Source organism: Suillus plorans (assembly GCF_016647745.1).
Source record: "Suillus plorans strain S12 chromosome Unknown HD556scaffold_40, whole genome shotgun sequence".
NCBI lineage: Eukaryota > Fungi > Basidiomycota > Agaricomycetes > Boletales > Suillaceae > Suillus > Suillus plorans.
Window position 1 is genome coordinate 296990 of NW_024537424.1, and position 27621 is coordinate 324610.

The 27621-nt window shown below is 47.8% G+C and overlaps 10 protein-coding genes across 10 annotated transcripts; 6 read left to right on the top strand and 4 right to left on the bottom strand.

Annotated features, from left to right (window-relative positions):
* Nucleotides 1-387: 387 nt before the first annotated feature.
* HD556DRAFT_1444976 (CHAT domain-containing protein) lies at nucleotides 388-3705 on the top strand (the record flags this gene model as incomplete). The annotated part of the gene is made up of 1 exon (XM_041306864.1): nucleotides 388-3705. The coding sequence occupies one exon, from the start codon at nucleotides 388-390 to the stop codon at nucleotides 3703-3705; it is 3318 nt and encodes a 1105-aa protein (XP_041158643.1).
* A 62-nt stretch (nucleotides 3706-3767) lies between these two features.
* HD556DRAFT_1240008 (eukaryotic rRNA processing) lies at nucleotides 3768-4894 on the bottom strand (the record flags this gene model as incomplete). The annotated part of the gene is made up of 4 exons (XM_041298086.1): nucleotides 3768-4096; nucleotides 4146-4435; nucleotides 4488-4618; nucleotides 4676-4894. The coding sequence occupies 4 exons, from the start codon at nucleotides 4892-4894 to the stop codon at nucleotides 3768-3770; spliced, it is 969 nt and encodes a 322-aa protein (XP_041158644.1).
* A 905-nt stretch (nucleotides 4895-5799) lies between these two features.
* HD556DRAFT_1240097 (kinase-like domain-containing protein) lies at nucleotides 5800-6468 on the top strand (the record flags this gene model as incomplete). Its single annotated transcript, XM_041298093.1, has 4 exons — nucleotides 5800-5985; nucleotides 6036-6066; nucleotides 6131-6168; nucleotides 6217-6468. The coding sequence occupies 4 exons, from the start codon at nucleotides 5800-5802 to the stop codon at nucleotides 6466-6468; spliced, it is 507 nt and encodes a 168-aa protein (XP_041158645.1).
* A 1268-nt stretch (nucleotides 6469-7736) lies between these two features.
* On the top strand, nucleotides 7737-9363 carry HD556DRAFT_1383657 (kinase-like domain-containing protein). The gene is made up of 8 exons (XM_041303314.1): nucleotides 7737-7759; nucleotides 7814-7920; nucleotides 7968-8227; nucleotides 8278-8463; nucleotides 8516-8546; nucleotides 8600-8637; nucleotides 8687-8905; nucleotides 8989-9363. The coding sequence occupies exons 3-8, from the start codon at nucleotides 8195-8197 to the stop codon at nucleotides 9205-9207; spliced, it is 726 nt and encodes a 241-aa protein (XP_041158646.1). The 5' UTR covers nucleotides 7737-7759; nucleotides 7814-7920; nucleotides 7968-8194; the 3' UTR covers nucleotides 9208-9363.
* Nucleotides 9364-9625: 262 nt separating this feature from the next.
* HD556DRAFT_1528275 (kinase-like domain-containing protein) lies at nucleotides 9626-11077 on the bottom strand (the record flags this gene model as incomplete). The annotated part of the gene is made up of 8 exons (XM_041309377.1): nucleotides 9626-9850; nucleotides 9903-10112; nucleotides 10166-10203; nucleotides 10256-10286; nucleotides 10338-10523; nucleotides 10574-10636; nucleotides 10684-10992; nucleotides 11045-11077. The coding sequence occupies 8 exons, from the start codon at nucleotides 11075-11077 to the stop codon at nucleotides 9626-9628; spliced, it is 1095 nt and encodes a 364-aa protein (XP_041158647.1).
* Nucleotides 11078-11338: 261 nt separating this feature from the next.
* Nucleotides 11339-13492, top strand: HD556DRAFT_630662 (kinase-like domain-containing protein). Its single transcript, XM_041311136.1, has 9 exons — nucleotides 11339-11719; nucleotides 11776-11877; nucleotides 11938-12052; nucleotides 12101-12169; nucleotides 12230-12415; nucleotides 12469-12499; nucleotides 12551-12588; nucleotides 12641-12847; nucleotides 12899-13492. The coding sequence occupies exons 2-9, from the start codon at nucleotides 11834-11836 to the stop codon at nucleotides 13091-13093; spliced, it is 885 nt and encodes a 294-aa protein (XP_041158648.1). The 5' UTR covers nucleotides 11339-11719; nucleotides 11776-11833; the 3' UTR covers nucleotides 13094-13492.
* A 459-nt stretch (nucleotides 13493-13951) lies between these two features.
* Nucleotides 13952-16183, top strand: HD556DRAFT_1383682 (uncharacterized protein). The gene is made up of 7 exons (XM_041303315.1): nucleotides 13952-14106; nucleotides 14256-14428; nucleotides 14477-14559; nucleotides 14612-14818; nucleotides 14883-15021; nucleotides 15077-15185; nucleotides 16034-16183. The coding sequence occupies exons 1-7, from the start codon at nucleotides 13963-13965 to the stop codon at nucleotides 16112-16114; spliced, it is 936 nt and encodes a 311-aa protein (XP_041158649.1). The 5' UTR covers nucleotides 13952-13962; the 3' UTR covers nucleotides 16115-16183.
* A 1002-nt stretch (nucleotides 16184-17185) lies between these two features.
* HD556DRAFT_1537189 (uncharacterized protein) lies at nucleotides 17186-21269 on the bottom strand. Its single transcript, XM_041309649.1, has 13 exons — nucleotides 20575-21269; nucleotides 20303-20433; nucleotides 20070-20111; nucleotides 19868-19977; nucleotides 19706-19741; nucleotides 19497-19656; nucleotides 19290-19376; nucleotides 19060-19201; nucleotides 18846-18948; nucleotides 18567-18789; nucleotides 17794-17908; nucleotides 17602-17729; nucleotides 17186-17554 (listed from the first exon to the last, which is right to left on the bottom strand). The coding sequence occupies exons 1-13, from the start codon at nucleotides 20858-20860 to the stop codon at nucleotides 17309-17311; spliced, it is 1809 nt and encodes a 602-aa protein (XP_041158650.1). The 5' UTR covers nucleotides 20861-21269; the 3' UTR covers nucleotides 17186-17308.
* A 1956-nt stretch (nucleotides 21270-23225) lies between these two features.
* On the top strand, nucleotides 23226-24138 carry HD556DRAFT_1206826 (uncharacterized protein; the record flags this gene model as incomplete). The annotated part of the gene is made up of 5 exons (XM_041296489.1): nucleotides 23226-23343; nucleotides 23398-23539; nucleotides 23578-23771; nucleotides 23833-24029; nucleotides 24079-24138. Coding segments are annotated over 5 exons (711 nt in total), but the record flags the coding sequence as incomplete, so codon positions are not given.
* A 503-nt stretch (nucleotides 24139-24641) lies between these two features.
* Nucleotides 24642-27582, bottom strand: HD556DRAFT_1383710 (MFS general substrate transporter). The gene is made up of 12 exons (XM_041303316.1): nucleotides 27184-27582; nucleotides 27099-27137; nucleotides 27005-27021; nucleotides 26902-26956; nucleotides 26634-26848; nucleotides 26363-26584; nucleotides 25613-26309; nucleotides 25426-25559; nucleotides 25216-25368; nucleotides 25138-25160; nucleotides 25015-25086; nucleotides 24642-24954 (listed from the first exon to the last, which is right to left on the bottom strand). The coding sequence occupies exons 1-12, from the start codon at nucleotides 27338-27340 to the stop codon at nucleotides 24789-24791; spliced, it is 1950 nt and encodes a 649-aa protein (XP_041158652.1). The 5' UTR covers nucleotides 27341-27582; the 3' UTR covers nucleotides 24642-24788.
* Between the last annotated feature and the right edge of the window lie 39 nt (nucleotides 27583-27621).

Here is a 27621-nt window from a genome sequence, read left to right on the forward strand (position 1 = left end):
AGTCGTGGGAATTTCAGGGACATACTTATGTCCTGATCCGAATTAACGCCGACGGGAGCGGAGCCGGTAATATATACCAACTCTATCAGCTTGTATGTGACACTGACTCCAACTTGATGGTTTGACTAATCCGTCCGCGTCAGAGACGACAAAGAGAATGCAGCGTCTATGTGACATTCGTAATATACTCAGATGCTGCATCCACCTTGTCCGATCCTCCAGGAGTGACACTATCATAGTGCTACTATTACTTTGCCCTCAATCCGGCCGGACCCGCCGCTGTGAATGAATCATTCATCGACGCTGACGACCATCTCTGATATGACGAACACCGAAGATGATGTTACAGTGAGTGGACGTGATATAAACTGCCTGAAACTGATAACAATGTTTCATCAGTCTGCTCGTGATTATACCATCATTGGAGACGAACTGTATGCCCTGTTTAGAGATCAGGATGATCTACACGCCCTCCAGCTAGCTATTGGTCATTACCACGCAGCCCTCACTGAAGATGTCCTTGATTCCCAATGCAGCAGAAGCGACCAACTTTTGAAGCTGGGCACAGCATTATCTCGGCGTTTCGATCTCGTTGGTGATACTGCTGACTTGGACGTTGCCATCGATTGCCACAGTGTGGCCATTGAACTTCAAACGCCGGATAGTCTTGATGTCCCCATCACGCACGTCAAGCATGCTCAAATGCTTATGAAACGCTTTGGGCTCCACGTAAACCAGTCAGACATTGATCTCGCAATTGAACAATACGCATGCATCTCCAATCAAACCGATCCTGCACACGAAGCATGGCTGGTTGCCCTCGCCGATGTACTGGTCACTCGCTTTTCCCACTGGGGAGACGTCAGAGACCTTAGCCAAGCTATCCATCTATACGAATCTGTAGTCAACTTCGATGCCTCCAACGCACTCACTTCTGTGCTTGGTAATCTATCCCTTGCGCATTTTCTTCGCTACCAACAAGAAGGTGATGCTCCAGATCTCACATCATCCATTGTCTACTCTACAGAAGCTCTCGATAAGATATCCTCCGAAGATCAAAACCGTTCCGTCTTGCTCAATAACCTTGCGAACGGCTTACTTTTTCGCTTCAAAAAGCTCGGGGGCACTGATGACTTGGAGCAAGCCATCAAATCCTATGGTTCTGTCATTGAACTATGTCTACCGGGGCATAAAGGGCGTCTCCGTGCCCTGAGTAATCTTGCAAGTGCAATAATGACCCGTTACGAACTCCAAGCGTCTCTAGTAGACCTTGAAATCTCCTTAGGTTATTTCCACGAAGCGCTCGATATCTGCCCCAAAAACCATCCAGATCGCCCCATATTGCTCGATAACCTTGCGACTACCCTCCGCAAGCGTTTTCAACACACCGGTGACATAATTGACTTGGAAACATCCATCGAAAATCATTATGAAGCACTACATGTATTGCCGCCGTCTCATCCCCATCGATCTGATACATTATGCTCGCTTGGCAACGCCCTCCAGTCCCGATTTGCGTTTCAGGGGGATCCTGATGATCTCGTTGCAGCTGTAGACCGCTACAGTGAGGCTCTCCGCCTGCAACCTCCATCACATCCAGAACGCGCTGACTTGTTAAACAACATTGCCAACATCGCTTTCAACCTGTTTGACGAACAGAGAAACCCTCGTGATCTCGACCTGTCCATCGAGCACTACTCTGAAGCGCTCCAGTTCAGCCCAGAAGGGTTTCGTCGGTCGTTGTTACTTCACAATCTCGCTTCATCTCTTACGACGCGTTTCATATACCGCAATGATGCCAAGGACCTGGACCGGGCATTGGAGCTAGGTGCTTCTGCATTGGAACTACGTGAAAGAGGCAATGAATACAGATTGTCCTCTCACGTCATGCTAGCAAACGCAAAGGGCCTCAAATACGAGCTTGAAGGTGATCCTGCCATGCTTCAAGCTGCATTCCAACATCTTGACGAGGCACACGGTATGTGCACTCCTGGCCACCCGTCCCTTCTCGACATCTGGGAAGAGTATTCACGTATCCACCTTCATGCCTACTCTAAGGCACCGCAATCCACAATCCACTTGGAGGAAGCATTTCGGTACTTCAGAAGTGCATCAACTCACATATCCGGAGGCTCGCTGCCAAAATTCCGCGTTGCGTTACGATGGATCAAAGAGGCGGAGATACACAAGCACCCATCAGCACTGGATGCCCACCAGATCGCTTTGAACATATTCGACCGCCACGTCACGACGAAGCCATCTGTTGAATCACGGCACCGCATAGTCCGTGAATACGCAGCCTCTTTGGCTGTAGACGCTGCATCGTGTGCTCTCAGACTTGGGTTGGTCACACTCGCTGTGGAGATGCTGGAACACGGACGAGGTATTTTATGGACATACCTCGGGCGTTTCCGGACGCCGCTGGATGACTTGCAGAGCGCCGGTGAACATGGCTGTCAACTAGCCTCTGAGTTTGTAAGGCTAGGCTCCCTTCTCGAAGACGCAGCGTGTGGTGCTGTGACTGAAGAGGGATTACAGCACTACCGAAGTCTCCTCCGGGAATGGGACGGTGTGGTAGATCAGATCCGGCTCGTAGATGGGTTTGGCGACTTTCTTCTCGCACCGAGCTTCTCTAAGCTTAAAGAAGCAGCAAAGAATGGACCAGTGATCATCACCAATGCCAGTCAATACTCCTGTGATGCAGTGATCGTCCATCACGAGCACGACCCAATCCACATCCCCCTACCCGACATCAACACATCTGATATCCTTCGATTGTCTGAACAGTTCAGGTACTTTGCTACCAATCGCGGCAGAGGACGTTCCGCAGAAAGGGAGCTTACTGAGTTACTACGTCAAACATGGGACACTGTCGTCTTTCCTGTAATCAAAACACTAGAATCCTCTCTTCACCTTCCCCAAGGTTCAAGGATATGGTGGTGTCCCACTGGTCGTTTCAATAGCATCCCGCTCCATGCCGCAGCGCCGTTCCGGAAAGGCGAGAAAGGTCTGCCCAATTACTATATTTCATCATACACACCGACCCTTTCTGCCCTCCTGCGGTGCCAAAAACTACGTCACGTTTCCAACGATAAGACCCCGCCACGGATCTTGGCAGTAGGACAGGCAGCACCCACTGGTGGTTTTGCAAAACTCGGGACGGTTGATGAAGAACTCGATTCGCTTCAAAGCATCTTACCGCCCGTCATGTCTATGACACGAATGACTGGTGAAAGCGCAACACGTTCAGAGTCCCTCCGCGCTATTCATTCAAGCCCTTGGGTTCACCTTGCCTGCCATGGGAAACAAGATGTGACTCGCCCTCTCAAGTCATGCTTTGCCATGAGCGATGGACCTCTGGCGCTCTTGGACATCGTTCGCGCACCATCCGATTCCTCAGAATTTGCATTCTTGTCGGCGTGCCACACCGCCGCTGGAGATAATAAAGCCCCAGACGAAGTTGTGCATCTTGCTGCTGGGATGCAGTTTGCTGGCTTTAGAGGAGTTGTTGGAACTATGTGGGCTGTGGATGATGCCGTCGTGGTCAATATGGTCTCGGCGTTTTATGAAGCCCTCCTCGAAAGATCACCAGACGGACTAAAGTCTGAGCATGCAGCAGTGGCTTTAAATACAGCCGCAAAGAGAGTGGATAAAACCGTTGTTCCACTGCAACAAAGGATTGTGTTCATCCATATTGGAATATGACTAGAGAGATGCTCGAGGAAAACGTACATACCAACTGAAAGGCTAGATACAAATACGCTGTATTATTTACGACTCCTAGAGGCGACACGTTTGCTTTTTCCTGGCCTCTTACTACCTCCTGCTCCCCCTCGTCCTGCCTTTGACCCATGACCACCTCTTTTTCCTGGTGCAGAATCAAAATTGTCGGTAGAGGCTTTGGTGTTTTGTTTTGACCTCCGGCCTTGACTACCAAAGCCGAATTTTTGATCGCGTGCATTACGCGTTATTTTCTTCCCACCAGGGCCTTTGGCATGCTTAGCAGGCCTGTCAGCAATGGCGTCTTCAACCGCGATATCAAATGCATCGCCATCCGCGCCATCTGCCTCAGCATTTTCCAGGGCACCTTTGCGTTCTACGAGGAGATTAGTCAGTTGATTGTCTCAGCAGAAATACAGACATACTTCTTTTGAGCCCTTTAAGTCGCTCTTCCATGTCCTTCTTGCTACGTTCTCTTTCCTTGAGCTTCTCCATCTGCACCTGCTTGCCAAACTTCTTCCCCTCCCTCTCTCTTCTCTTCTCTTCCGACTTCTTGATCCCGGCACGTTCATCGAGTAACCGTGAACGAAGACGCTCCATGTGCGCGTCGGACTTGACCATCTCTGCAAAATAATCTGAAGGGCGCGTAAAAGGCAGAGAATGAGAGGCAGCAAGCGTGCGGGCAGTATTAGCAGCATGTAGTGCTTGTTTATAACTAGATGCAAAATGAGCTTTTGTTAACGAAGCAAAGTAGAAAGTGCACTAACAACGCAAGCTCGCGATTGAGGTCGTCATCTACATCGACCTCTATTACTTGAGGATACGATATGACGAGGGTTTCTGTCCACGATAATGATGGGTCGAGTCGAATTGCCTCTCTTATACGACGAAGAGCAACCTGCAATGGAAAGTAATTAAGTTTCGCATGTCGCTTCATCGATGGATAAACACATACGGTATTGTCGATTTCGACTTTTTGTTCTGGAACTACATCTTCATCAACATGACCGTCTTCGAGATCATCAAGTGCCATCACATCTTCTGAACCATCTGAATCTGCTTCACTCTCATCCACAAGATTTTCCTGGTCTTCAACCTCCTCAACCTCCTCACTGTCACCGGCTGAGCCCTCATCCAAATGCGAATGTGCAAGATACGGTAGGTCTGGGTGCATGTTTGGGGCAGATTGTTGGTCATTTTTCAGCCTTCCAGCTCCCCTTCCCTCCGACACGTCATGTGACTTGCTGCTGGCATTAATCTTAGTTATTATAATTATTCTTATTGAAAATAATTAAAAGTCCAGAAAAGTCTGATTCAGTGAGTTGAGGTTTTACTGATGCTAGTCTAGACTTGATGCTTCATGAAGCATCAAGCTACAAGGAACTAAACACATTGTGCATAAAGGTGTGTCTTATCACATACTTGTAAGCTTAAAAATTTGGCTTGAAACGGATGAGACGACGGTTTAATATGGTGCCAGGGGTCCCTCTCTGAGCAAGTTGATGGTGATTCACCACTTAGTAACTGTTCAGAATCACATACCTTCTAAACCAGCTATAACTCATCAACGTTGCAACCAGTTTTGCGTCTTTCGTATCAGTATGCCGACTCTTGTAAACTGGAAGTTTCTTGAGCCTGTACTTCCAGTCTATCTCCATATATGACCGTTGAATCAACTTACCATTGATAACAGATTCGCCTACGGCGCCGTGGCCAATTGTTTGCTGCTGGAGCTTCAGTCGACCCACCTTCCGCAAGCGAAGTTCAGAAGATGTCTCTTCAGCCACCAGCCGATAGTTCTTTCGAAATTGACCCAAGCATTGTCATCAGAGGAACCAATCACCCGGTCGCTTTGGGTAGTCTTGGAGATGTTTACAAATGTACCTTGAACAGGGGCGCAAGTCAGGAAGAAGTACTTCATACATCTACTTGCTCTGAATGTACTCGATCTATAATTTTCAGGTTGCAGTCAAATCTCCACGATTCTCAAGTATAAGTGAAGCTGAAGCCGCCGAAATCAATCGTGTATGTTTGGGTAGCTTCTGAAACTACCAAGTATCTGAAATTCATGTCCTTCGAATGCAGAATCTTGACCGGAAACTCAGTATCTGGGCCATATTAGAGCACCGGTATGTAATACGCCTGTACGGCACTGTAACAGGTTTCGGTCCATTCCGTGCTTTCGTCACCCCCTGGATGCCAAACGGGACTTTGAACTCTTACCTAAATCACGCTAATCTCACAGCAATGGATAAACTTTCCCTGGTGAGCTTGTTTTCAAGGCCTGTGATCATAATTTATTACTTTCTTAACAGCTTAAGCAAGTCGTTGAAGGGCTCAAATATCGTGAGCGGGAATGAATCGACTATGGAAGCGACCAACGTAACTGATTGTTGTACTTGCGGACCAGTTCACGACAGCGACGTGATTCATGGTGACCTAACTAGTGTAAGTTTATTATTCTATGTATCCCTGATCCTCTGATTATGATTGTAGGACAATATCCTGATTGCTGCCGATGGATCGCCACGCCTCGCAGATTTCAGTGTCTCGAATATCATGATAGAGTCTAACCGGGTATACTCCTCCCATTCTGGCGCACTTCGTTGGGCTGCTCCAGAACTCATTATCTCCTGCGAAGGTGGCACCGTGCAATGCGCCACCAAATCCAGTGATATATATTCTCTCGGGTGTCTCATGCTTCAGGCAAGTCTCTTATTTCGCTTGCCTGTGTTACTGACATGGTGATGCAGGTATTATACGGGAAGCTGCCCTATTGGTGGATCAAAACTACCTTGCAAGTTATTCCATGCAAGTCCCATTTTCAAGAGCCCATCAACGACAGCTTGCAAATTCAAGCACATCACCTTACTTACATGCGGCGGTGTTGGTTAATTAATCCTGAATCTCGCCCATCGGTGGAGGAGACTCTAGCGTTTATTGATGGGATGTTTTCATATGTTCATGACTGGCCTTTGTTCTACAACCTTCGAGAACTACCTAACCAGGTTATTACAACATACGAGCATCGTGGCACTGTGGCAGGGGGTCTGGGCGATATCTGGAAATGTAATTGGCGCAAGAACTCGGAGGAAACTGAAGTCAGTGTATTCTTGTGTGTACACAGCCAAAATTCATTCATTTCAGGTTGCGGTCAAATCAGTCAGAGTTCCTCATACAGGCAACCGAGATGATTCAGAAATCGAACAAATCATTAAGGCCAGTATCGAGTTTTTGGCGTGTTGCGCTGGATACAACGGGATTTATCATGCCTCTTATATCATAGATAATTACTCAAGAGGCTGCTGCCTGGGCCAAGTCGTCACACCAAAACATCCTGCCCCTGTATGGGACAATCCCTCACTTCAGACCTCTTCCCGCCTTTATGTCTCCGTGGATGGCCAATGGCTCGCTGACGGACTATCTACGACGGGAGTTCTCCTGTTTGTCAGCAACCAGGAAAATTGATATTGTAAGCCCATTACTCGAGCAGCATGATCGTGTCTGAGCTCGATGGCAGCTAAACCAGGTGGTTTCTGCGCTTAAGCATTGTTAGTGGCATTCTTGAATGTCAGCCTTGGACTTACGGCTGGTTTCAAGTGCATAATGATGGCATCGTTCATGGTTCTTTGACAAGTGTAAATTGTGTGGACGCCAATTATCATGCGCTTACGATACTCACAGGATAACGTGTTCCTTGATGGCTCTGGCAGGGTCTACCTTGCTCACTTTGGCCGTCTCTCCGAGATTTTTGCGCGAGGACAAACCCCTATGTCTGGTTTAGCACATGTGAGGTACATTGCGCCCGAATTCCTCACTCCCATTGTAGATGCAGGAGCCTCGAAATCGAGTAAGGCTGGTGATATTTATTCATTTGGCTGTCTCATGATCCAGGTATGTTCTCGCTCTACTGAGCCCCCATATATCACCTGATATTCTCTAGGTGTGGTTAGGAAAGGTACCTTATTGGTGGATTCGCGATACCGGCGAAGTTCTACCAGAAAGAGTCAAAGGTGCGCAGCCCTTCCAGATGGAACAGGTATGTTTCAAAAATGTGCTCTGTTGGAAGGTTGAAGTTATTAATAAATCGGAGATAAATGAAATGGATTTGACCTTTGGGAAACAATGTCTGTCGGTTGAAAGCGAGGCCCGTCCGACGATTGAGGATGTCTTTTGCTTTTTCGTAGTCCAAAGCATTGGGTGGGTTATCTCCTATGCACGCCTGTTTCTGTACTTAGCGACTATAGTGCGGTTGATTTGACAAATTCTATTAGTCGGATCAATAAATACGCCGCGCACTCCGGAGGATATGCGGATGTCCACAAATGCCGACTTGCCTTGGACTCGACGACCGTGCTTGTACAGCAAACTGTTTCCCATTACCAGGTCTCTCGTGGATGCGTTGATGTGAGTGTCAAACAAGCAATTTCACTTTTCTAACGGTGTCTAGGTCGCAGTCAAGGTGTTCAGGCTGATGGGAGGGATCGAGGCACCTAGAGTGATCAATGTGGGTGAAAATCTTTTGCTTCCTCATTCTAGTGACCGGTTGTTTGCCAGCGATTTTTTCGTGAGATCAAAATATCGTCGACACTTAATCATGAAAATATTGTACCTCTCTGGGGAGTTGCACGTCAATTCAGTGTTCTTCCCGCCCTGGTTTCGCCGTGGCTAAAGAATGGCACCCTGACCGAATATCTGCGGAATCGACACAAAGAACTTTCTCGTGGCCAACAGTTTGCATTGGTGCGCTAAAGTCGTTGTATCATAACAACAGTACATACTAAAGACGCTTTAGCTTAGGGATGTAGCTCGCGGCCTTGAATATCGTTGGTCCAATGTCTGCAATTTATATCAAGCATATCTGACGCGGATCTGGCAGTCCATTCGCAGCTAATTGTCCATGGAGACTTAAGTGGCGTGTGTACACCTTCACCAAGTTTGTGACTACCCAGCTCAAACTTTTTAGTTCAACATCCTTATCGACGACGACGGAAAAGCACGCCTCACCGATTTTGGTTTATCTGTTTTTATTACAGCGAGAATAAGCCAAGCCTTATTACCTATCGCGCCTGGAGGCACCCTGCACTGGATAGCACCCGAATATCTGAAGGCGGATGCCAGTAACGTGCCATCCATGCTCTCTCAAGCAGGTGATGTATACTCTTTCGGAGGAATCATGCTTCAGGTATGTGCGTGTTAGCATTCACACCCTCCAATACTTGATGGCATAAACATACTCTTGTCCCATGTACTCATTCACAACTTTAGGTATTGGAGGGGAAGATCCCATACCACTACATCACCCATACTACTGCTATAGTTGGTCAAATACTACAAGGGATCACGCCTCGAAGGCCGCTTGTACCTGTTATCGTTGATGACGACTGGGATTTCATCCAGAAATGTTGGTCACCACATGCAGCGTCTCGTCCATCTGCCACAGATATTGTTACGGTTATGGAGGCACGGGCTATGATTATCGTGTAACAGCTACTTTCATATCGATAGATTTTGTTTCCTTCACCGCTTTTGTTTACTCCTGGAGCTAAACAAACAATAGGTCATCAGCAAACTACTGGTTCCCCGACTCCCACGTTAGTGGAGGGAGGGCTTTGTCGAACGCAAACGGATTCCCATCACTAACAAGATATGCGAGAATGCTGTGCTGAATTTCATGAACAGGGTAGATTAATCAAGTATTTCAAGGTCAAATTTTCTACAACTGCGTCGGGGACTGGCATGGCTAAGCGCCTACATTAGTATTGCTCCTACGTAAACACAGATCCAGCTAGTGTATCATACGACATTAAGAAGTGAGAGTATACATGGAGCAACATGACATATAATGGGACACACCCCGGAGTTAACATAAGCACAGGAAGAGGATTGCTTCGAAACCGAGACCTCATACAGACGAAGTCTCATTCGACAGTGCTTCTTGAAGGCAACTTATTACTTCTTCTACTGACGGGCGAAGCCTACTCTCCGCTGACCAGCACCGCCGCATTAAATCCAGATGATTAGGCTGAATCTCGATGGAGGAGTTGATGGGCTCTGTGCGTTTGAACTTGGCAGAAAGAACGTGTACGGGAGACTTTAACCACCAGTAAGGGTGTTGCCCATATAGGACCTGCACGCCAGCGATGTTAGTGTCACTAGCCAGCCAACGCGAGACTACGAACCTGAAGCATGATACCGCCGAGAGCATATATGTCGGTAGATCTCGTTGCGCATTGCATGACTTGATCTTCTGGGGGGTCAAGGAGCTCTGGAGCGACCCAACGTACTGCACCAGTGTGGTAGGAAAAGGCAGGATTGGATTGCACCATGATATTGGAGATACCGAAATCTGCAAGACGAGGGGATCCATCCGCAGCAACCAGAACATTATCCTACAATTGACATAAGATGATTCCAGTTGCACGACATGTGTGAACGAACTTACGCTGGTGAGGTTGCCGTGTATCACGCTGTGGTCGTGGACTGCAGAAAACAAAATTACATTTGTGACGTCCATAGTGAATTCATCACTCACGATACTGGAGCCCCTCGGTAATTTGTTTAAGCTATTGAAAACGCAGTAAGTTCTCGTACTCGGCTTCGTGGATAAAACTCACCAGCCGAAGCCTATCTATCATTGAGAGGGTCTTATGTGCATGATGAAGGTAAGAGTCCAAAGTCCCATTCGGCATCCAGGGGGAAACCAATGCGCGAAATGGGCCGAACTGCTCTACAGTGCCATGCAAGGGCAGTACATATTGATGCTTCAACGCGGCCCATATACGGATCTCGCGGTCAAGGTTCTGCATCTCAAAGTTCAGATATGCGGCCGTCAGACTGGACCGCAATATACCTTGTTGATTTTGGCAATTTCACTATCACTCAAACTTGGGAATCGTGGGGATTTAACCGCCACCTGAAGTCACAATCAGGACATGCAGAAAAAGCAAGTCTATGAAATACCTCATCCGAACTTTTGCCGCAGTCCCATATACACCTGTAAACATCTCCAAAACCACCTGAGGCGGTTGGGTAACTGCTTTGCCTGTGGATATCACTTGGTTTGATAGAGAAGGCACTACCACTGTTCCATGTTACAGAGTCCCGCTGAGGTAAAGAAATGACATGGGAGTACTCTGTATCAGAAGTAAGGAGGCGCCCAGCGGAAATATGATCGTCGGAAGTTCTGCTGAGAACGTCCGAGTCGACACTTGCGGAGGTGCTGGCGGAAGGCTGAACAGAAGATGATTGGCCACGTAGTACATGGCTGACCTGTTAGAGTGAGATGGATGGATGCCTCCACGTACAATGTCAACAAACATACAAGATTAAAGAACTGTTGGAGGCGGACGAGCATGTCGATGGGAAATTACAGTGGGAAATAGTCCTGTTCCTCTTATATGCACTAGTGCGACAACATCAGACATTTATCCCACGATAATTACGCTGCGTAGGGTCAAACTGAAGAGTATCAGAGGCAATCACTCAGTACCATGAGGCCACCTCACGTTAAGACCCTCACCGTATGAATTTCACACACCCTAGGGGTATGCTAAATTTGGTAATTTTGTGGTACCCAGAGCGACGAACATGAACTTATCTTAGGCATCGTGTATAGTATATACGACTTTTAGAGAGCTGGCGCCACTACCGCACATGTGACTGCAGAATAAATTTGCCTTAGAAGCCTATCAAACAAACCAATACATTCCTATCGAAAACGGAATCAGCCGCGCGCGGTGATGGAAGCACGTTGAAACAAGACAAGTACCCATTGATTGCAGCTGTCGAAGCTGCATTGGACAATTTCTCCGGATGCCGGCCCTCAACGTTGCAGTGTCAACGTGCACAACACATGTTCATTGGTAACGTGTATTTGGTGTGTAGTCCGAAAGGAGTCACGTCAGTGAATTCGTGAGTCCGCGATATTTAATACTGACTTATTGTTTTTGCGTGTCACTATCTGGCAGTACTAGTGCAGGCCTGCCTCGTTAAAAGAGCACAACCCATGAGTCTACCAATCTAAATGATTCTGTCTTTCTTACCCCACTGCAGGTCTTGGTTAGAGGAGGTTGGGAGGAAGTTGTGGTGGTGGAGAAGCCGCCAGTCTGTCATGATTGCTACCATCGGTGGTAGTGAGATAGACCCCGACAACCAGCAAGTCCATGATCATAGTACCCTGTGACAACGCACGTCCTGACGCGATTTCTAATGCAGCCTACCCGACCTTACAGGATTCGTATCCAAGGAGTTGCCTCATCCAACAGCGCACGGTAGTTTCGGGACTGTGTGGAAATGCACCTACATCGCATCCAACCGTCAAGGCCTGAAGGCAAGCATACTACACGTATGGCTGCCCAGTAATCTGAATCCATCACAGCTAGCAGTCAAATCCCTAAAGATATCTGTCGCAAGCGACGATTCCAGGGCTAAGCTTACTCTGACTCAAGTACGTTCTCAGCTTCCCCTTTGTATGTGATGCATGTGCTCAAACCTCATAACATTATAGAGACTCTTGGGCGATTTCCATGCACGGAGGCAACTGCATCACGAAAATCTTTTGCCTCTGCTCGGTTTCAGTCACGAATTTGGGCTACTTCCGGCGATGGTTTCCCCCTGGGTACACAACGGCTCACTCACCACATATCTTGAACGTCATTTCACAGAATTGACTATCGAACAAAAGCTCCGGATCGTGAGTTGTCTTTCAGAAGCGCTCGTACATCATGGTATTCATCGAAACCTTAGTTGCGGCAAGTAGCTGCAGCTATCAGCTACCGTATGTGTAATATTCAATAGTTTGTGAAAACAACGAGTAATGGCATTGCAGTCCACTCGAAGGGCGTTGTCCACGGCGATCTTACTGCCGTACGTACTAGTTGCCTGATATCCGCCTTCAAGTCCTGACCTGGAACGCCAGAATAACATTCTGATAGATTCGGACCGCAATGCCCACGTAGCAGACCATGGAATTCTCACGATGTGTTCTGAGCTCTCAGGGACTTCATACATCAGAAGCAACGTGCGGTGGGCTGCACCAGAACTCATCGAGGTGCCCGAAAACGAAGAGTCGTTGATTCCACGGCCAGCGAGCGATATTTATTCTTTCGGATGTATTATGCTTCAGGTCCGAGGTATTCCATAGTAGTTGCGTTGGTTTGCGACTAAGATCCCATAGGTTATGACAGGTCGACGACCCTATGCAGATGTGCAACGCGATCATGAAGTTATTGCCCTGATACTCAAGGGTAAGAAGCCTACAAGACCATCGAGTCCGCACGATGCGGATTATTTTTGGGATTTAATCGAGAAATGTTGGGGTGATACAGGACGTCGCCCCTCTGCCGTTGATGTTCTTAACAGGATCAGATGATCAGTGCACTATTACGATTGGTTAAGAACTGATCGATTTTATCTTACATAATGTATTTACATAATCATTCCTACCTCATAGGTAAACGCGTACTCCGTCAGCAGCCAACGCTGATTTTGTACAGAGGGAATATTGTGGGTGCGTGGAGAGATAGAGTTTAATATTTTAGTTGCCGGAGAGAAGAATAGGTGCCTCTGTACCACAGGGAAGAAGGTAGGCAAACACCTCTTCAGGCACCGCTTACCACCTTACATCGCTTACATCCTTAGTTTGTTCCGTATCTTGGGGCATGAGTCACATTGTATGAAAACCTCACGGTGAGCACAGCGCAAGCGGTTGCAGTGTGTCTTCATCTTGGAACTTGTCATACGTGGGCACGTTTCTTTCAGATCCTGTGTGAGCGTTAAAGATCAAGACGCCCTACATACCCAAAACCTGCGGAAGTCGATCAGCGGAGCAAAAGAGATAGTGCCAGAACCAGTTGACTATAGTCAGACTGGTTACGAGTCTATCTGCAAGTAACATGCAGTAATGGCACCAGCTCTTAGAAGAAGACAAAATGATTTTTCTAAGTCATATAATGAATGGCCATGCCGCCGGCGCCGTGCAGGTTTCTGAGTGCTCGGAAGTAAGTATACAACAATATCTTTTTCGTGTCTTTGCACTCAATATATCTATTGAAAAACTATCTGTCGTCAGCGAAAAGATGAAGTGCGCTTTCTTTCAGGTCGAAGGTAGCAGAGCCCTGCAGAGCCTGTCCTAGCCACCCAATCGAAGCTATTCCTAATCGTCATACTAAATTTATGTAAATACATTATTGTGCTTCGGGCGCTCAAAGAATTCACACACTGTTACCGAGTTCCTCCATCATGGACGTTTCAGAGATAAGACAGACTGTCGACCGCTTCCGAATTCTCATCATCGGAAGAGCGAATGCAGGAAAAACCACCATCCTCCAAAGGATTTGTAAGACACGGGAGAACCCAGAAATATATAACAGCGCCGGGCAAAAGGTGCGGTCCATGATACCAGCTGCACTACTAGGATGATTATAGATTAACTGATGAACATCGGAGATCAGATCGAACCCGCCGTGTTGATGGCATCTAGAGAGGTAGGGCATGTTCTTTGTTGTTGGTCACCTCATTTGACGAGTTTTAAGCGGGGAGTGCACAATATCGAGAATGAAATGATGTTTCGAAATAACCCAGGGTTCGTCTTTCATGATTCGTGTGGGTTCGAGGCAGGAGGACAGTCCGAATTCGATGAGATGAAGGCTTTTATCGCAAGTCGTTCTAAGGAGGGACGTTTGAATGATCGAATCCATGTCATATGGTAATCGGTCAATTTTTTGGCCTGCGCTATCTCACATCTTTGACATAGGTACTGCATTCCGATGGATGAGGATGGCAGGTGTTTCACGGAAGGAGAAGTCAAGTTTTTTTCTCAGTGTGACACTGGAAGCAGTAAGCCCTTGTGTTTGCTGTTGTGTATCATCGACTTATTCCCATTCTTCAGTTGCAGTAATAGTGTTGTTCACTAAATTCGATGCTCTCTACGACGATGAATTTGCAGAGCTAACAAATAAGGGAGTATCGAGACAAGATGCTAAAACGCTGGCCCCGCAGCACGTCAAAGACGCATTTGCCAATGGGCCACAGGTACAGCTTTTGTACAGCCGCAAGGGCAACCAACGTCCTCCAAGATGTCACATATGCCTGCCTGGTAAGTTTGACTAAATTTCGAGCTAATAGTCGATTTACTCTTATATCTTCTCTCCGACATTTAGATATGGACAAAGACGATGCAGACTGCGGGGTGCTTATCGAACGCACGGCTGAAATTCTGGACGATGAAACTCTCAAACAGCTGTTTGTCTCAACTCAGCGGACCAACTTGGAGGTGTGCATGAGATATGCACTCAAAATGTAACTCCTCAAACCTCACTTATCTGTGGCGAGAGATCATTAACTGTGTATTAAGGACACTTGCACGGCATCTCGACTTCTCCCAAATAATCTCATCGCATATACCTGGGAAATCCGGCCGCCAGATTATAAATGATTTGGGTTTATGGTTTCCATATACCTCAGTAAGATTGTAGGAATTTTTGAAAAATCATTTATATTCGACGCTTACTTTTAGGCAGTACTAACATCTGATCATCTCTGCCAGCATGCTGACCTAAGGCATTGTTGATCCATCGACAGGATGTGAGTGTGTTGATCCTCTGTCGAGTTTGAGCCTTGCTGATCGAGTACATATATGATTCCTTGACAGGGTGTAAGTGTGTTGATCATCTGTCAAGCTCGAGCCTCGCTGACCGAACACATCGCCGATCACTTGACAGTATGTGAGTGTGTTGATCCTCTGTTGAGCTCGAGGCTCGCTGACCGACCACGTCGCCGTGACAGGGCGTGAGTGTGTTGATCATCTGTCAAGTTCGAGCCTCGCTGACCAAATACATCTCTAATTCCTTGACAGGGTGTAAGTGTGTTGATTATCTGTTGAGCTCGAGCCTCGCTGAACGAACACGTCGCTGATCCCTTGACAGTATGTGAGTGTGTTGATCATGTATCGAGCTCGAGCCTCGCTGACTGACCACGTCGCCGATTCCTTGACAGGGTGTGAGTGTGTTGATCATCTGTCGAGTTCGAGCCTCGCTGACTGAACACTGATCCTTTGACAGGGTGTGAGTGTGTTGATCATTTTTCGAACTCACGCATTTATGACCGAGCACGTCCCTGATCCCTTGACAGTTGGTGAGTATTTCGATCCTCTGTCGAGCTCGAGCCTCACTGACCGAACACGCCGCCGATCCCTTGACAGCATGTGAGTGTGTTGATCCTCTGTCTAGCGCAAGCACTGATGTGTTGATAATGACAGTATGCAAGTAGATTTATCCTCAGCCATTTCTGCCTTTTGATCACAATCCATCAGCGTCACCGCCAGGAAGAAGATGAGATGTGGTCCACGTTACGATTTTCGGCATGTCCCATTGCTCACAGCCCGTCCGCATAATTCTCATCTCAAAGGCTTGCTAGCCCTCTGGGTCATCGACATTAGAGAAAATTATGCAGCTTGGTTCTGGTAAGTTTTTACGCCACATCGCCATGAATCTACTGATTATTGATCATAAGCTGCCGTTATTATCTTCGAAAACGTTTTCTATCTTTGGGACCAACAACGCTATAAACTTGGGCTTAGGCAAGAGTCCGTTCACCCTGTTCGTGTTGCCCTTCAGCAGTACATGGCGTCTCCCAATGCAGCTGCTGTGAGGGAAGCCGTGAGCTCTGCCGTCCACACATATGAAGCAAACTTCTCTCGGTGGATAGCAGGGTCATCTAGACGCTCTCAGAATAAGCGGGACTTGATCGAGACAATTGCTGAAGTTATTTTACAGCACCGCCTGCGTATGTGATATCTGGTGCAGTTGTCGCAGTCCTGCTGATCTATTCGTATTCAGCAAGACCTGAAGTATAAGCAATATGACGATATCCGGAAGATTGGGCTCGGTGAATTGCGGTTTCTTGACTGGCTGGCGGCATGTCTGTTGAGGCGGTCAAGGAGGTGGAACTGTATAAAACGTCGTATGATCAAGCAATTGGCGGTTTTTTATGGCGGACGTTGAAAGGTCGTCACGATGGACGACAACACTAACGGTGTTTCGGACAGCGGTGAATGGAAGAGCGTATGGGATTCCGAGAGTACAGTAAGAGATGATGTCTCTGGGCGCATGTATGTATCTATATATACGTAGGAAGGCATCTGCGGTGTCCAATCATCAAAGGCGTACAATCTGTGTCATCTGCTGCGTCATATATAGGTAAACGTGTGATAGACGACGTCCTACTTATTTCATTGTAACTTTCCTCAAAGACAAGAACTGTGTATTTTCACACCATTACTCTTGGGTTGGCTAGATCGGCGGTGGCATGGTAGTATAACAGCGATGTGGTGGGGTGGGATTTCACGTTATACGTCCTAGTGCATCACTGTCAGTTGCATGGATCGACGGTGGCATTGCTACAAAATGTGTCAAAAGTACATTCTCAGCGTGAACTGGTGCGCTGTCGGTAGCTCTCCGACCGACTCAATCCTTTACTCTAATGGTATACCTTCTTCGACCGTTTCGACTCTCGAGGGCTTGCTCAGAGCCTTTGCCACATTGACACAATCCTTGACTCCACGACGCAATGATGGAATGCGGACACATTATCCGCCGCATGACCTCTTAATCCATAGCCCAGTGTCAAATACGCTTTGAAACCCTACCATATGGAGCGCATGAAAGTGCATGGTGTCATGTCCTTCCATCCCACTAGATCTATGGCTCACAGCGAACTCGGGCAGCCGCTCCACTTTCGCTAGGGTCTGTGCTATCTCCAACAGGGACATCGTCTTGTCATTCAAGGGAAAATGCAACTCGAATAGGGAGTCTCGAAGTTGGGCTTCAATACTCTGGAGGTAAAGTGAATCCATGGCTGTTCGCGAATGGCGCGAATGACATGTTTGTACATTGCGTTGGTGCCCGTGATACAAGTCATGGGAGTCAGAGGAAGCACTTTGCGTAGCAGGTCGATGTCCTCCATCCTCTCCTTACTGTGAATAGCGGTGAATGTAAATGGTGCAAGAACTAGAGCGGAAGGCGTCAAAGATTTCCTTTGAGAAATTTGGTCAAGAAAGGTGTGAATGATGACCAGCGCGGTGTGGCGCTTCTCGATAATATGCGATGTAGCGGCTGAGTTCGTTGGGATCCTCATACTGCCTGAAGTATATCTCCAAGGCAGAAGCGATATTACGTAGTATGACAGGCTGTGAGTAGTCTTGAGAAAATAATGCTAATGCGTCAATTGAGAGCTGTTTTGAGATCTGCTAGTTCTCCTTGTAGCTCGAGAGTTAGATTACGGTTCTTGATCGCGATGTGCAAATCAGCCATATGTCCACACCATCGAAATCGGAGTAACTGTGCATTTCCTAGATGATCAAGATGCCCTTGATCAGGCTGTCCTTCCGAGTGGATGCAAGCAGTTCGATAGTGGCGAATGCCAAGATCAAGGTCAAATGAATGACCCCTGACGTTTGGAATATGCGAGCAAAACATTGGCGAGGTTGTTGAGTCCAAGGGTATGGTAGGGATGTTCTTGAGAACACAGATCGAGTACAGCCTGCTAGTACCTTCTGGCTGTCTCAAGATCATCCGCGTCTCTTTTCTAATGAAAACGCTCCAACAAGCCAGCCGAAAGGTTGCGAAGAATTTGTGGTCGGTCAGGGTGAGATGTTGGAAGAAGGTGAAGCGCAGCACTAGAATATTGAATGAACAATTCGAGGTCGTCTAGTGTGGTGGGGAGCTTGGGGCAAGGGCCATTCGGGGGTTAGGACAGAGCGGGTGTAGCGCAAGAGGCAGACCAGGGCGAAGCAGAGGACGGGAGTCAGGGGTCTGGGGTGTCCGGGGTCCAGAGCGTACACGCACATGCACACACAGTTGTTGTTGTAGACCACAGCATAGCAGCATCAGCTTCTTGTCAGCTTCACTCCCTTCTTCAGAGAGCAAGGCTGGCGGGTTCACTAGCTCGTGAAACTGCTGGAAGCGGAACTGAAGGACGTCGGCAGGGTTGTTGAGGGGAGCCAGGCGTTCGTGAGGATACGATAAGTCAACGACCGTCTGATATTGCTTGATTGCATGCTCAGCATCTCTGCAATACTCGAAGCGCGAAAGGAGAGCACTGGCGTATTTCTGATGAGGGCACACCTGGCTGGGTGCTCGAAGGGACATAGAGATAGTGCAGCAGCGAAGTTATCGTTGGCAAGGTGGATGTCATCGAGCGTGCCTTCTTTCAAACGAATAAGAAGAGCTATGGCAAAGTCCACAAAGGTGATCGCTCGCATTAGATATCCAATTGGGCGACTCGGAAGAGCAATTCTGCAGGGTGACATTTCATGACATATGCATTGCAGATCTGTACGACTGCCCTGTTGCTGAGAGCGCACGACCAGAATATCGCCCAGTAATTGGCCACAACCATCGGAGGACAGATCCGAGATCACGCCCAGCGCTCCAAGGTAGTGTGATAGCAGGTCCAGGTCTGAATGGTTTCCTTGCAGAACCTGCGTACAAAGCTTGTGGGCTCATTGCAGGAGCTGAGGGTATCAGTTTTGCAACATGGCACTAAAATGTATAGTCAGAGCCTAGTACCTCATCGATTTTCTGCGATGCGGGATCTCCAGATGTAGGCTGTCTTGACATGGAGTGTAGTGAATACCAAACTGTCGTTGTGCTCAGCTGGTGATTGTAACAAGTAAGTGGTAAATCATGATACAAAGGTTAGCATGGATATTGTGAATGTTTACCTCAGTGTTGTGGTCTGCAGAGTGTATCTGCGGGTGGGTCATCTCAACTGACAATGGGAGTTTCGTCTGTCTGGCATGAATTACAACATGCATACCATAACGACATCGTGCACCGACCGGTGACAGCTTCCAATTTGTGACTGCTGAACGTCTGCTCGTGAGCAAGGTTCCTCGTATTAGGGTAAATAATCTGAAATATAACCAACGCGGTACTGCACAGCGATGGTCGGGTGAGCCAAGATGTATGAAACTGATGCTGACGATATGCCTTCCGATCCTGCCCCGGCCATCAGGTACCTGTCAAACGCATCGTGCAGAAAAGACTGAGATACTTAGATCAGGTGCATCAGGAGCGTATGTCACGCCCTGATTACTCAGGGTCGCTCTCATCTTCTCGAAAATGCATGATTTGGACCGACATACAGTGCTGATCTGCCTGCTGACGGAGCATGCCCAGGTGTTTCTGAGCACTCCCAAGTCTGAACCCTGGTTTCAAGGGGCCAGTCCCCTCTTGTGTGCGGATGTGCCGCAGACTGGCATGACGTGAGTCATTCGTTTCGAATGTAATTGAAATGGTTGCAGAACTGATGAGACAATATCATCGGCCAGGTATTCTTGTACACACCGAATGGAGCTTCCGAGTCAGAGAAGCATTAATATTGTCGGTCTAAACAATACAAGCGTCACAGCGAGAGGACCAGAAAAAAATGGGCTTCCTTCCATGGGAAGTAGCGCGGTAGCGAACCTGCAGTATGGAGAAGTGAAATGCACCTGTTCCCTGGATACTCGGTCAGTTGGTCACTTCGTGTGAAGCATGATCTATTGCACCAACTTGAATGATTGTCCCGGCTAAGACACCTGCTCGATCACTCTGAATTTTTCCAACTTTGCACCTTGGTCAGGTTCCACAATTTGACAAAGTCGGTTGGGTTCCGTACCTTTTCTTGGATCCGTTTCGTGCATTTTCGGTATGGCAGTGCCATCACTTTCTGGACCATAACCAAAGTTCATTGCCCAGAATGCCCTGTGGCGTCTAGATGAAACATACATTGTTGCAGCTCGTTACGATGCGAAGTAAGGAACCCACATAATTACGAGACTTGTTTATGCTCATCTCAGCGTTAACGCACCTCCGGTATCTTCCATTGCCACTAGGGTTGTTAGTCTATTATGTAACGAGGTACCAGCGGAGGAATAGAGTTTTGTCTTCGAGCGAGCGGCTGACGCTGGCACTACTCCTCTGTCTCCGTGCCACATGTGACATCCGTTCGTACTCGGATTCTTCGCTTTTCTTAAATCTGCACCACAAGGGCCCGAAGGACTCCTAAGGTACAGTCGCAGCGAGGAGGCCCTCGAGGCCGGAAGACGACGCGAGTCCTCGCCCGAAACCTGTCGTTGCAATTTCCAATGTAGCATTTCGTTTAGAACTCGGCAGATACTTCGTTCTTCGTAAACTCACAATACAACAACCTTCCCTTGCCTCAAAACACGTCTGACTGAACCTCGATATTCAAGATGACTTGGCTGATATCCTTCTCCTCAACATGATTAGTTTAGGGATTACCTGCCTATTTGCAAATGCCTAAGAGCGGCCGAGATGCGGCAGGATTACCTTCGCTACGGTCTACCTGGTGAGAGGAGATTGGAGAGTCCAAGTACGCAATATATATTGTGAACATCAGCATAGCTATTGAATTGAAGAAGACTCTCAAGACCCGGCGTGTTTGAATGTTGTAACAGGACAGGCATCGTCGTCCGAGCGGAAGGTAACAAGCTTACGTTGAAGGCACGGGAAGGTAGGCTGGTGGGACGATTTGGATTTCGCATGAAATAAAGGTGACCTGAGGAAATTTTATGTAATCGCTGAATAATCTTTGTTTTCCCATGATAATCCCCTCCCTCGACCGTTAACATTAACCAACGTATTTCAAATGTTCAAACTTTGGACCCTGCGTCCAACCCTATTGACAGCGACTCATCGGTCCTCAGTACTCAGTCCTTAGAGAGTTGGTTCCTCGGAAACAGATCTCACATGACTTGGGCGGTCACGGTATGTACCGACTCTGACTTGAACTTGTCTCATTATTATCGAAGCAAGAATGAGCAGTTCAATACTGTGTGCTACCGCTTCGTGTCGAAGATGTAATCTTTCTCGATCTCCTCCGGATTACAGAGTCTCAGTTTCACAGGGGACAATCGTCGCAACTCGCTGTCGTGAATCATGATATTGCTGGTACATAAGTATCCATTCTTATTGCGCCCATCATTTGACATCTCCCTGGCATAAGATTCCCTCATCAAAAGTAGCTCTCAAAGTGCAGTGGCCACTTATAGAACTCAACAAACCAAAGGATCCCATTTATTCGCGCGAAATATACCCAGAATGGCAACAGCTACTCTACCGTAGCTACGACAATGTGCAGCCTCTCGCAGCGCACGACTACTGATTGACAATATTAAATTGTGGTACCATGATGTACCACTTGTCATTGTCTTCACGAATGACCGCACTGATTCCTCATAGTGACGCAAGTTCAGCGTTACTCGGCAAGCTTCACTCAGGGCTGGCAACCCTTACTATGCCTCACGGCTGAGTCGTCACGACCTGAATATCTCACTCAATTCTTACTTCCACACACAGTTGACAACTTGGATCAATGTTTTTATCATGCAGTTTTCATTGCGAGGTTGAATGTCTGATTTTTATTAAGAAATGGTAAACTTCACTGAAAGCTGTCCAAGTCACGCTGGTGACAGCCATCCGAGCGCTGCCGTACTTGGCGGCTGAAAGCAGCAGCAGTGACAATGCGTGACCTGACGACTTATGGGGGTGACGACAGGACCCATGGGAGAACTAGGTCAGCGGAGGCCCTAACTTGTCCGGACAAATTGGGGGTATTTCTGTCCGGATGCTGACCTGGGTTTACCTGAGAGCAAAATTTTGTCCGGACTCTGACCCAGGTCCACAACAATCTCGGAAACGCATTTTGCATTCAATGGAAACTCAGGTGGACACCCAAATTGGACGTTTGGTGTCAACACGGGATGTTGACCTGGGTGAAATGGTCTTTTGGGTCAATTTCTGTCCGGATCCTGACCTGGGTCCCATAGGGATTCTCATGGGTCCTGTGACGACCCAGCCGTGAGGCATAGTAAGGCCCCGCTCGGGAACTGAGTCCGGTTCGTTTTTCGCTGGTCAGGTTCAATTGATGCGAGACCAAATTAGACCATGAAAATCTGTCAAACCAGGCAGTTGGTTTGATGACACTGCAGAACATTGCTTTGTCAGCAGTTTACCGTGACAGAATCATATTCGGATTGGAGCTCTTGTCACTTCGACCCTTTCAAGTTGTACACACAGGAGGGGATCCGTGCGCAAGGTTCGAACATGGTCATATATGCTTATGCCAGGCCATCTGTGAGTGCATCCCTTCTGTGCAAGTGCTAGCGTGCGAGATGATGTACTTCGTAATCACGGAGTGACTCATGACGTCCCAACAGACACCATACATTTGTGGGACTCAGTCAACTAGCCTGCGTAGCCCTGCACGTTTTTATCGCTGCCAAGAAATAGCGTGAGTATAACCCCCGATAATCAGATAATATAGGAGATACACACGAAGGGTCTTCCTGCGTCACATATATAGCTGGTCTTCAACATTTGCATGTCAAGATCATCCTTTCCCGTCATCTAATAATGACATCCAAACAAGGTGAGTGGAAGTCATGTAGCCGGTGTTGCATCTTTTTGTTTATCATCCTTTGCAAAGTCTCGAAGTCGATATCGATACCTCATATGATTGCCATGCTCTGTACCATTTTTAGGCTTGTTTACAGAGGTTGGATGCGTCACTTGTGGTGGGAAGATGCATGGGCAGCATGTTCACTGATCTCAGATGGTAGAAATTGCGTTGCATGCTGCATGATCCCGTAACTAACTACTGTATCCCCAGTTATTTGCCTGCTATGCATCTGGATCCATACCTCGATAAGTTGTGAGTGTTCGTCTTCGCGCTCCAATATTGACCTTACTTTTATGTCAGTCCCTGCCTGGATCTTCTCTGTGGCTTTCACCTCCGTTGTCTGGTGCGCATCGTAGCTAATTCGGTTATGTTTCGAACTCATTAGTCCAGGGCTGCGCGTATGAGCATGATTTTCTCCATCATCCGAATTGCCCGCCCCTCAGGTCACAAGTACCAGAAATGGATCACCTATCTCATCACAGTATCCTTCGCATGTATGTGGGCCGTAGTACTGGTTTCGAAGGATAGCACGTGCGTCTTCAAATGCCAGAAGACCATGTCAGTAGCGCTCGTGCAATTGATTAGTTGGTTCCCCTTTCTACTTTCTATACCTTTTATGGACCTCAAGTTCTTGGGTTCCTGCAGCGGATGTCGTCGCGGATGTTTCCCTCATTCTTGCGCCTCTGCTGTTCTGGAAAAATACAAAGCTCTCAAGCAACCACAAAATATTGATCCTCTCCCCATTCTGCGCATCGCTTCTTATCACTGCCATTACAATCCCCCATTCTGTAATGCTCTTCCACTCCGCCTCAGAAACGACGCTCATCATCGCTCACGTCAAGGTATGCGCACACTTACTTGCATTCCTCTGTAAGATCTGACAGATCTTAGGCCGCCCTCAGTCTCGTCGTCTGCAACCTCTTGGTGATCGTCACTTCGATATACTGCGTGTGCTGGAAGAGAACGCTTGATCCGGACCAAACAATTGAATCTTCCACAATCTTTACGAGCATTATCACGGCACAAATCCACGTCAGCGCGATTTCTACAACATCACCCCCTGTGTATGAGGAGATAACTCAAGATACTTAACGATGGGTGTTGACTGGGAAAACAGAAGATGAAAGACGCAAATGTCCTTTTTACCAAAGGGTGCGCTAGCACAGAAGGATGGAAAGCAATATTTAGATGATGGCGTTCAGTGATCAGAGTTGCCAAAGAGGATGCGCAAGTGCTTTGTTCACCTTAGAATACAACAGGGTTTTATGTGCTGTAGGGTATTAAGCTTGTGGAATAACTGGGATTTTAATTTATCATGTGGTTTACCTCCTTGTTTAATGTATGCAGCGCGAAACCACATGCTTTTGGGTCATTGTCGTCAAGTACCTCGTTCTTCAGTTTCGCTGCCAGGCGATTGCAACCTCAGCGAACGCATGTCAAGGCACTTCCTCCACTGTACCAAAAACAGATCATCTGATTTTACAAGATGCAAATACAACATGAACGGGGATCATCGCGCAATATATCACAGCACAACGATCGAAGCAGCAATACATGAATCCAATGGTGCTGTACACTTCTGTCAGGACAAAAGACTCTCGTCAATGCACGAACGACCGCTCTCCACCCCTAATATTCCCGGCAGACTCATGCAAGAGCAGCACAAAGACGCCAGTGATGATATACACGACGACACTCGCCCACACTGGGACCCCGCGGTTCAAGACGAGAAGTGCACCGCCGAGTAAAGGGGCGATCATCCCGCCTCTGAGATCGATGCATATAAGTTAGTTAATGTTTTTGGAATAACCAGACGACGATACGTACATTCGTGATAGCGCGGATGCAATGCCGCATGCTGTTCCCCGGACCTTGGTTCCAAATATTTCGGGTGTCCAACTAAGAAGCATTAGTACTATGCACTCGTATCAAGAAACTACTGGAACGTACCCATATAGTACAGCATACATGGTCTGAATCGGTTCTGTAAGAACAAGGAACAGACATATTTCGAGGAGAGCCACCTACCGTCGCACTAAGACTGATCCCCACCGAACTCACGCGCACCAAAAGCGCGCTTCTGACGAGCGCGAACACAACACAAAAGAATGCCGTGACAAACGTGGTTGCAGCCAGCGAGCCCCGCCGGCCAAGAGGACTTTCAACCATATAGGCTCCGAGCTGCAGTCGACCATCAAGCATCAACATACCATGTAAACAAAGCAATGGAAAACATACGATAGCACCAGGACATCCTCCCATAGTGAATATTAAAACATCCCACAGGCTGTGTTCTAGAGACTTGGTCGAAGTATCATCACCCGAGCCAGTTTCGAGCAGCTTGGGGAGATAGACATTAAACATCGTGTACGCTAGGTACTCCACATGAGATACTGATGCTCCGAATGATAAATAGAAAACCCACCTAATGACATGAAAAACCACACGCCCCACATGAGCACCGTCGTCTGGAACCACTCGGGGGCCAAGACCATGCCGACACGGTCTAGCCATGCAAGCAGCGGCCGACGCACCCATCTAGGCAACACGCTCCCAACACGCTGCTTCATCTCAAAAGAAATCACGGATGACGTCCGTGGGTGTATAGTTCCTTGGCGAGGCCGCGGGCGCGCTTCGGGGATGGAGAAAAGGACTTTTGACTCCGACTCCGAGTCTCGAGACGAAGAGCGAGAGCGATGCCCCCGAGCAAGGCTTTTTCCGCGCGGAGGCACCTCGCCAACGGGAGTTATGAACGAATGTCCATCTAATGCATCATGAGTAGCTTCGGCCATCGACTGGTAGACTTTTGTCCCGTTCTGATCGCTCGAAGTGCTACTGTCATCCGCACCTGTATCGGACAACGTCTCGTTATTTGCGCGAGGATCTTGGGAGCTGGATTTAGGGAGGAATGGTACACGCTCCCCTGCAGATGCGTGTGCTTCGGAGGTGGGTGAAGGCCTGTCATCGACGTCTTCTAGCTCAATCGGCAGCTCGGAACCATTGAACTTGGAAATGAGCTGAAGACTTTCTAGTGCTTCTTGGTGACGACCGGCGTGTACAAGGTACCGCGGAGACTCGTGTAATCGGAAGAAGACCATGCGTGCGAGGAACATTGAAAGTGTCTGTGATGAGCAAGGTCGGAGACAGCTATAAATCATCTGAGAGGTGAACATACGATAATACCAAGCGATACGAGCATGAATTTCCAGCCTGTGTTCTGAGTAGCGACATCGCAGGGCTCGTTAGGGGGACAGGAGCGGGAAGGGATGACTATAAGCGCAACGCCCGCAGATAGAACGGAGCCAAGGGAGAAAAAGACGGAAAGGGCCGTGACGAGATATTGTTTCCCATTAGGCATATGCTCGAGAAGAAGTGTGCCGTCGGTTGGCATTGAACCCTAATTGACGCCCGATAAGAATAGGTCAACAAGACGGAGATTAACGTACACCAACTGCGCTACCGAGAAAAAATAGGAGAACACATAATGACCAAAATGACCATGCAAACGATGAGAGGATACCGAATAGGGCAGTGAAAAAGAGTGTTGCGTTAAATGCAGCACTGCGCCCCAGGAGGTCAGAGCAGGTTCCCCAGCCCACAGCACCGAACATCATGCCGGCGAACATGGATGATGAAAGAGTCCCGATGTAGTTGTCAGGAACTAGGCGGGGGTGGGTTATATGATAACCCACTGTGGGCATGAAGGGAATTTACCTGAATAGTGTTGTTGTACTCTAGGGAGAATTATTGCAACAGCTTGAATCCACATCTGGGCGACATGTCAGAGAAGTGGGGAATGTTTTTGCGAACTACTCACATTATCTGCCATCCATCCTGATGGAATATATCATAGTTAGTTATGATTGACAAGAATATCGTCGAATGGCGAGGATTTTTAGCATGGTGCTCACCGAATCCGCATAATGACAGCAACGTCCATTGATAGCTCCCTGCTCGATGTTAGTGCCATATCAGAAACGCGAGGACGCGACGCACCCATCCCAATCCTATCAATAGTTTTATCCAACGGCGTCCGTTTATCATACTCAGCATCCAAATCTACTTCGACGTCATCCATACCCTGTTCCGTGTCCTCAAAATAGGTCATCCTGTCCGCCCAGAAATCTGATACGCGGTAGGTGGCAGAGGCCATCTTTGGCTGCAAGGGTGCGACCGCTTATATATTTAGGGTTGATTACGCGAGTAAGACGCCAGCAAGAATATTGCAGCTTGGCAGATTGCGAAGATGTGTTGCTATATTTGATAGTAAAAGGCCCGTGTGCACCGCACTTAGACTCTGGATGGATGAAACTTGATGGAAGCTTGGCGGATGAGCAGGACTCGTTGATGACGATAGGGAAGTATGAAGAATCTAAAGCAAGTAGAAGAGTGCACTTAGCCTACTAGGTACTTATATGTTGTGCCACATTTGAA